Source organism: Nilaparvata lugens, chromosome 12 (genome assembly GCF_014356525.2).
Source record: "Nilaparvata lugens isolate BPH chromosome 12, ASM1435652v1, whole genome shotgun sequence".
In the NCBI taxonomy this organism is placed as follows: domain Eukaryota; kingdom Metazoa; phylum Arthropoda; class Insecta; order Hemiptera; family Delphacidae; genus Nilaparvata; species Nilaparvata lugens.
Window position 1 is genome coordinate 3991533 of NC_052515.1, and position 9718 is coordinate 4001250.

Below are 9718 nucleotides of genomic sequence, written 5' to 3' on the forward strand. Positions count from 1 at the left end.
AATCTTCAACTTGGTGCCAACCTAACAAATTCAACTCAACTTAATACCAACCTGACAAAATTATTAATTTAGTTGCCAGTTAACAACTGTTTCGAAGAGGTACTCTATCTAGATTATAGTTCTATAGTAACATATGATATGGAAATTTCAATTATAATTAAGAGATTGGGAGAAGAAGAATATACATGCTAAAAGACGAACTTTAAACCCTTCAAAACAACCCTTAGAGTTGGAATATTGCCAAAAGATTTCTTAGTGCGCCTCTAAAGGGCCAACTGAACATACCTACCAAATTTGAACGTTTTTGGTCCGGTAGATTTTTAGTTATGCGAGTGAGTGAGTGAGTGAGTGAGTGAGTGAGTCAGTCAGTCAGTGAGTGAGTGCCATTTCGCTTTTATATATATAGATAGAATAAGAAAAATATACATGCTAAAAGACGAACTTTAAAACCAATACCCAGAAGCAAGAGCTAGGTGTCAGAGCACTCTCTTCTGGAATAGTGATAAGGATGGGGAAAGGAGCATTAGTGATAAAGTGGCAGAGCATTCCATTCATGAGAAGCCGTAACACAAAACGAAGCTCCGAAAATTGCCGTTCGGTGTTGGGGTATCTGAAGAAAGAAGCGGTAAGACCGAGTATCCCTCTGATGAACCTCAGTGAAAAGTACAAGTCCTTCTCTCAAATATTCCTTAAACGCTGGCCCAGCTTAGCCCAGCCTTGTATCCCAACGTAGGCCAATGAAGGCCAGCGCTGGCAAACCACCCATCCACACACTGGCCCTGGTCGTCATTGGTCTTCATTGGGCCAACATGTGGATGCGGCTATTACATAAATAAAATATATTCAAATCTAGTTTGTGAATTGTTTTGGGCATAAGCCTGTGGTACTTTTCTGTTAGTAGTGTAATTCTGAATGATGAAAATCACCTCCAATCATACCACCAATTTTAATTTGTTGTTTATTTTGTTTTAGGTGGGAGCCGAACGCCAGGTATCCTTCGACAACGGACTGGACGGCTCAGTGGCCGAAGACTGCTTTTTTGCGATGCGCGCCTACAGCTTGGGCTACTCGTTCAACTTTGTCGAGGGCGAAATGTGGGAGAAGAGCCCCTTCTCACTGTGGGACTTTGTCCAGCAACGCAAACGCTGGCTGCAGGGCATTCTGCTGGTGGTGCACAGTCGGGGCATTCCTGTCTGGAGCAAACTGCTGCTAGCGATCAGCTGTTACTCGTGGGTGACAATGCCATTGTCCACTTCGAACGTTGTCCTGGCTGCGTTGTGCCCGATACCGTGTCCGCCGCTCATGGACTTCCTCTGTGCGTTCATTGGCGCCGTGAACATATACATGTACGTGTTTGGGGTTGTCAAGTCGTTCTCGTTGTACCGGTTCGGTGTCTTCCGGTTTGTCCTGTGTATAGCTGGTGCACTCTGTACAATACCAGTGAACGTGTTAATTGAGAATGTGGCAGTGATTTGGGGACTGTTTGGAAACAAGCATAAGTTCTACGTGGTGAACAAGGATCTCAGGCCTCTAGTCACGGTCTAATGTGTGAGTGTACGGTTAGTAGGGTAAGTGAGAGGTTCTGAGACATGTGAACAGTCTTGGTAGGGATAATGAGAGTTCTGAGACAATGTTGGTAGTGGAAATGAGGGTTCTAAGACATGTAAGTAGGGAAAATGAGGGTTATGAGACACATGAGTAGATTTAATTGGGGTTCTGCTCCATGTGGACATTGTAAGTAGAATAAATGGGGGTTCTGCTCCATGTGGACATTGTAAGTAGAATAAATGGGGGTTCTGAGACATGTGAGCGATGTTGTTAGGTTAAATGTTGGTAACACCAATGTAGGAAATGTTGGTAGGGTTCTGAAACATGTGACCGATGTCAGTAGGGTTTAAGAGGGTTCTGAGACATGTGAACACAGCTAGTAGGGTTAATGGGGGTTCTGAAACATGTGACCGATGTCAGTAGGGTTTAAGAGGGTTCTGAGACATGTGAACACAGCTAGTAGAGTTCTGAGACATGTGGTCAATGATAGTAGGGTAATTAGGTGCTCTAAGACCGATGTTACTAGCGTAAGTGTGTGATCACATTGGATGTATATTTGGGCAAGTGCAAGCTTGGTCATGCGTGTGCAGATAAGAAACAAATCTGTACAAAGCAATAGGAACACTCACCCTGGAAGCGTACAGGTTGTGTTCAGTGTGAGCAGCTACATGTAAGTCACAACGTGTTTCAATGGCACTTTTCAAAGTTTGTTCTTCTGCTCATGCATGATTCGACCTACACTTGCACAAAATACGCGCCGCATTCAGTGTGATCACACCCTAAATCTGGATTTGCACACAACAGTGAACAGTGAAAATATGATTCCCATATGTTTTAATTGGACTATTCACCCTTAGCCCAACCTGGTGAGTATGAATAATACCATTAGAATCTATGGGGATTATATCTTGAATGTTGTGTTTGTGTGCGAATCCAGCTTTAATGGGAGGTTTCTAAGATACGTAGAAGACTTGTGGACAATGTTAGATAAATGGGGGTTCTGAGACATGAGGGCAAAGTTAGTAGAGTTAATGGGGGCTCTGAGACCGTTATTAGTAGGATAAGAAGGAAGGTTTCTTTGTAATGTAGTTGGGACCTGCTAATCGAACTATATTAGTATGGTAAATAGATAGTTCTGTAACAAAATCACCTGCTATTCGAACACTATTAGTAGGACAGATGGGTGTTCTTGCAACATGTGCTGGAATCTGCTAATCGAATGATATTAGTGGGTTTAATAGGCAACAGAATGTGTGGGAGTCGAGTATGATAATCGAATGATATAAGTAGATTAAATTGGTCTGTTTTGCAGCAAAATATGTGGGAATATTAGTGGGGTGAATGAGTGTATTCGAAATGTGTGGTAAGGACCTGCAAGTACAATATTATTGAAGGGTGAATAAATGTGTTTTTGCAATACAAACTTCAAAAAAGGGCCTAATAGAACAACAATTTCACTAGAGTTTTTGCAACATGACCCATAAACTAATGGGGAAATGTGTAGGGACCTCAAAGAACGACAATCTTTGGGGGTAATGCATGTGTTTTTGCAACATGAAAACTACAGAATAATGGGGAAACCTGTAGGGACCCAAAAGATCAACAATGTATGGGTGGAATACATGTGTTTTTCCAACACAAACTTGAAATATGTATGGAAGCCAAATAGAAAATGAATTGAACATTGTTCATTGACGTTTTCCATAAAAATGCATGTATTTACCAACCACCCTTAGTTGAAACTGTATAGGCCTAGTGAGAGTCACTTTAAACTGTTGTCATTAGCTATCTTTGTTAATAATGCTTAAAAATGATTGATATTGTGAGTAATAATGCTGACAGTTTAAAATGAATCACACTGTGGTTTGTAGGCTAGGACTCCAGTAGTTTTTGTCATATGAACAATGATAGCAGATTCAATATTTCCATGGAACATGAAGGTTTGGATTTTCATTCACTTGAATGCTCTTAAAAATCTTACTAATTGAACAAGAATTATAAAGGTGCATACAGACTTGAGTGCCTCAGACATGCGCATTTCACTTCTAATCAGCTGATGCTATAAGCTTATTATAACTGTATTTGTACAGAAACTGTAAGATACATATAAGCATAGCATCAGCTGATGAAAAGTGAAATGTGTGTGTTTGTGGCGCGTAAGTATGTACGCACCTAAAGGTTCAATAATATATGATATGAATAATGTTAATCTTGTTTTCAATATTAATATCAAGATGAGAGTATAATAGTATTTTTTGTAATACAATTATAATCCCTGCTCTCCAGTGAAAATCAGTTCTGCTCGGTAGAAAATGAATGCTAAGTGCCGGTTGCACAAAAGCCGGTTAAATTTTAACCGTGATTAATTCTACGAGAACCAATCAGAGAAGCCGTCTTTTCAAAAACGCCTTTTCCAATGGATTTCATGAGAAGTTTTCAAAGTCTTTCTTTCAATGAGAAAAGTCCAATATTCATTCTAGTATCTCTGTATGTGCATCAGACGTCCACTTGTGGCATAGGACTTTGTAGTGCTGAAGATAGGAAGCTGAATCCAACCTTGGAGTCTTCAATTATTATATTATGTATTGCAATGATAGCAGCAAAATATGATTGGTGGCCACAGAAACTGATTCAAATCAATAAATTGAAATTTTTGGTGATGCTGATTTACAATAGCTGGGTAGCTTTAGTAATAACCAACTTGGCTGAGAACTTATTCCTGAGTCCATTATTTAATTTTATAGGATTGATAGCAGACGTTTTTTCTTTTGGGGTGAGCTTCATATCTGGAGAAGATTCACAAGTTTCGGAACTATCTGACAAGCTGGGATGCATGATATTATTGCTTCTGTCACTGGCGTTTTTGTATTATACTCTCACAAATGACGGCGGAATCGGATTATTTATAGGCGATTTGATTGGTTCTCATGGAATTAATCAACGTGGCTTTTGTGCAACCTGGCCTGAGAGTTCATATTGGAAGAACGAAAATGTTTAAACACTCTCATAAGAACTAATAGTATACATTTTCTGCCCTAGTGAGTAGAGATTCTATGGTGATGTGTGGTTAAAATAATAGGAATGAAAATTATTGGTTTGTGGAAGAGAATTGTTGAAATTTTGTATGGTGAACTACAGGTTTGATCAATGTTTTTTCGGTTAAAATGTTGCAAAAACACTTGAATGATATCACGGTCTAGGACTCACAACTTCGCCTAAGCTTTTGCTGCAGAATAAACTACTTGAAAACAAATTGTCTAGGTGTAGATAACAAACTTAATGTGAAGATAATTATTGTTGGGTCGTTTAAATGCTCTTGTAAGTATTGATTGTTTGATATATCAGCACTTGAATAATTTATGAATGAAAACCTGAACGTTTTCGAGTTATAAGGAATTCTATCAGTTTTCTTTAAATTATATGAATTTGTGTATTGATGCAAAATATCTCTTTCTGAAATGTCCTTGTAGAAATTATGGCAGCCTTTGTATAGTGGCAGTTTTTCTTTAGAAAGTTAAATATTCATTGAATATTGTTGGTTCACATGTGATAAATGAGTAAATTTACATTAAAATGGTTAAACATTGTTTGTGAAACTTGAATAAATTGTTGTAAATGATTTTGAAAAGAGATATTTTGTTCTGATTCTTGTATGAATCTGATAAAATCTGTAATGAAATTGTGTAGAGACTCATATTGAAACTATGTTTCAAATAAATTAATTTCGTTTCGTGCCTTTGTATAAATCTTATTAAATTTTAAATTCAATTGTGAATAATTGGAAAATGTTTCCTAATATCACTAGTGTGTACATTATTCAAGGTATTGTGCTTCTTTAAATAGAACAAAAATGTAATTTCTATGAATTCATAAGAGTCATGGAAATAATGATACTTTTGTCAAATTTATTTGTTTGTTTTTAAAGATTTCAAAGATCCTTATTGATCAGAAGTAAGCATCATTGTTAATTTCATGAAAGTCCTTACAAAATCATTGTGAAATTCTTTGAAAAAGTTTTCAAAATCTTATCTCAAGAAATTTTTTTTCTGAATTATTGATTTCAGTCATGGTCTATAATGTTTCCTCTTTCTGAGAAATTGAAGTATGGTATAAAAATTGTAATCCATATTAAAGTATGGTACAAAAATTGTAATTCATATTTACTACCATGATGGCCTGTAATATTAATAAAAACATCCAATTTCAACACACATCCTAGAGTTCCACTACTGTATTCATAAAAAATTGATAGAACTCTTATTATTAACACTGTCAAGCTATCAGATCTAAACTGAAAATAACTGACAGCATATTATTACATGCTCACGAGCGTTGAATATCTATTAGAAGAATCTTTTGTCGTTTAAAATGATGGGTCATGTATTACTTGAAAAAACTACAAATGAGAATTCTTCTATTGTGAGAAGATGTCTGTATCTGTTAAAACTGTCAGTATTGTTTTAATGGGAAGCATTGTTGTTATTTATGAGGAATACTGACAGTTGATAGTGAACCACACTATAATACGCTTTTTGCATTCAAATTATCTGTATCTTTTCCTAACTACTGACGACAACTTTGAAGAATCTAAATTCACCTAGCGTTTGTTTGCGAATCTTCATGGAACAAGGTTGAATATTCTAGGCTAAAAAAATTACAGATGTTTGTGTTTTCCATTTAAAAATTGTTATATGTAGGCTACTGAAAAATAATAAAATCTGAATGATTTTGAATGTACAGTAGGACTGCCTCTATTGATTGAATTACGGTTAAACTAGAACAATGAATATTGTTAATTTATGTAAAGCATTTTCAATGAATCCTTCCCTAAATGAACCTTTACAACACAGAAAGTTCATGAATACTATTTAATTGTACAGGTCTATCTTTGTAAATTTCTACTTTTATTGTAATATACATAAATACTTGAATACTTGAAGTCGTTGGCAAGGACTGGGGGTCTCCAGATAGACAGTGTCAAAAAATAAAGAACTCTAATCTAATCTTATTGTATTGTTTTCAATTATATTTCAGAAATAAGTTTCTTAAATTATCATGAAACCTTTGAAGTTTTATCAACAAATAGTTGTATTTTTCAAATTGATAATTTATCAACAAATTTTGTATTTTTCAATTCAAAATTGTAGTGACATCGTTCAGATTTCAAGTGCTGATGTATAGCTTAGATTTGGGTCGGTGAAAGACTATGCTATTGTGGTTAATTTTAGGTCGAAAACATGAAATTATTATAATTATTAGATAGGTCGATCGTAGTTATAAATAATCAATTGATGAGGTTAAGTATTGAGAATTTGTCAATGAAAAAATGAATTACGATCACTATTCAACTTTTTAAAATCGGAAAATTGTTTTTAAATCCTCAAATAAAGTATGAGATTTTGTGTATTACTGTGAATGAAAACTGCTGAATTGAAACAAAAGTGGATTCAAAATCTATCATATTCAAAGAATGTATTTCATGGTACCAGCTTGATCAAATCAATAATCTATAAATTTGTTTTAAAATTCTCAAATTTCATTTTAGGAGAAATCTCTTGAAGTGATTTATACGAATATTAATAAGGTACCCACTGAACAGAACCTTTATGGCTCAAATATTTAATACAATTTCTGGGAACTAATAAATTTATTATATATAATTATTATTAAACGAAAATCCTGATTTATATAAATTTACCTTATCTTATTACTCTGATGCTAGTGAATAGTGATATAAATTCAATTTCTTATTGATTTGTAATACTCAAATTTAATCTTCCCCAAATACGTCTTGCTATATAAGCACTCGATACCATCATGACGATAACATAATACATTTATAAGTAGATTATATAATATATTTGTCAAGACTTGATTATATTGTAAATTGGTATGTGTATATTATTGATTGTACTGTTTAATTATATGTGTATATTATTATTATTGGTATAAAATTCTATTTGATCAAAATACTGTAGGTGCACTGTAAAATTGTAGAGTATGATAAAATCATATTTATATATTACAATCGGCAAATGAAAATTACATGTTTTTTTATTGTAGTACAGTATTAAACGTTAAATTGAGCTAGTTAAAGGCAGAGTAAAGTTCGTTTCAATATTTTTCTGTCTTCATTTTTATTCGAATTTGATTGTTTCATTTATAAACAGTGCAATTTTAAAATATAAATTGGACAGGAATTTATTAGTACATTTTTATCTGAATAGATTTTGTACATGACTGAAGAACAAAACTTCGTTAGTTCAGTATCTTTCACATTTTATTATGGAGCTTTAGCAAAACATTTTGTGCTTCAAAAATTCGAAATTTCTCTTAGATTGTAGTCGTTTATATAAATCATAAATCCTGTAGAAGCGAAATTTTGGGAGAAATGTTGAAGCTCTGTTTCAATGCATCGATTTTTCAATAGAAAAACAATTTCTAGAAAATAATCAATATTGAATTTCGAATATTATCATATTGTACTTAGAAACGAACGTGTTTCTATGCATGAGTAATTCTCAATGAAATGTTCAAATGTTTTCTAAAACTTTCTCGTGAATAAAAATTTTCAACTTATTTTATCTGTTATTACACCTTGGAATCAATTTATTTGCCTTTATAGAAGCCAGACTCTGAACTTGATTCTTTGAGAGTAACTTCAAAAAGTGAGTAGGGTAAATTGAATGAGTATGTAATTTTTATTCAGAGAATAAATTTAATCAACTGTATCAAGCGAGGTCCGAGGTTGCTGATCTTAAGCCGCATCCACATGCTTGTTTGCCCAGTCGCTGGCCCAGCCTGGTAATGCCTAACCTACATCTAGGCCAGCGTTGGTAAACCACCCATGCTGGTCCCACATTCGACCATCATGGCCCAATGTCGCCCATGCTGGTCGACATTGGACTAAAATGTAGATGCGACATAAGGATATTTGTAGCACAATGCTTCTATAAAAAATTGTTTTATATACATTTTATGCCTCTTGATGCGAGGAACACAAATTTGCAATCAGATTTGCAAAATTCGTTACCGTTCAGGAGATATGGCTATTTGAATGTTTATGCTGCAGCTTTATAAGATATACTGTAAGGTATATTTTCATCAATATTCTCATAACTTCCTATTAGTAATGAGGGTGACACTCACAAAATTCTTGCATTGCCATATTTTGTAGAAGTATATTGAGTATATACTTATTTTAGATGCTGGCTTTGTGAATCAGAGGCCCGGGTTCAAATTCCTGCACAGGTAAGATATTTTTCTTAGGCCACCCTCTTTGTTCGGATGGACACGTTAAGACGTCAGTCCCGGCTGCCTAAACACAGTCGTTGAGTGATGTCAGAGGCCCTGGAATTGACCAGGTGCAATCTGAATATTCTGTCACCAGACCTGAGCCAGCCAGGTCTCTCGGCATTATTACTTTTTTTTAATTAAAATCTAGTAAGAGTCAATTTATTTAGTTTTATTGAAGAGGCAATAATTATTGCTCCTCAACTACTCTTTTTACTCACTGAGAGAGGATGAAATCAGTGGACTTGTGGAACAGTTTAAGACTGTTTCATAGTAAGTTATGAGTGGCAGTCCATCTACAGAGCCACATAAAACAAACTATAGTGAGGTCTACGTTATAATGGCAGTGGATAAATATAAAAGAATAGCGATGCCGATTCTCTGCATTAATTAATTAATTATATTTCTACACCGTCAAAAACATAATTGGCATCGTTGTGGACCTAGAAAAAGGTAGTACCACCGGCTTTGTTGAATGATAGACAAGGATAGCGAAACCAAAGTTGATCAAATACTGTCATTATAATGTGGAACTCACTATATCTGCAGCCATCTCAGGTTATTAGTGCTTCTAATTATTGTTTTTAACTGTGACGAATTATGTCTTGTGACTTTTGGTCATGGACTGAATATACTTTTATTTGACCATGGTCAAATAAAATTGTATTGTTAATTTGGACTGCGTGATCATTGTACTCGTAATTTGGTGAATGCTTTCAGAGACATTCACAGACAATCAAATATGAAACGTAGAATTGATCGAATAAGTTCTTTTGTCCAGACAGGATATGATAAGAAAAGTGCTCTATCCATAGAGAGTTTTCTGTGATCAATGATGCTATCATGAATTTCTATTTTATTTCATGTAAGAAAAAAC

General features: G+C 34.6%; 1 protein-coding gene across 3 annotated transcripts in view; it reads left to right on the top strand.

Annotated features, from left to right (window-relative positions):
• LOC111044232 (beta-1,4-mannosyltransferase egh) overlaps window positions 1-8127 on the top strand; it is a 91488-nt gene extending 83361 nt beyond the window's left edge. For all 3 annotated transcript variants that reach the window (XM_022329317.2, XM_039438723.1, XM_039438721.1), the window contains exon 3: window positions 973-8127. In XM_022329317.2, the coding sequence (XP_022185009.2) occupies window positions 973-1545 (573 nt within the window). In that variant the 3' untranslated portion in view covers window positions 1546-8127. The remainder of the gene's footprint in view (window positions 1-972) is intronic.
• Window positions 8128-9718: the final 1591 nt, after the last annotated feature.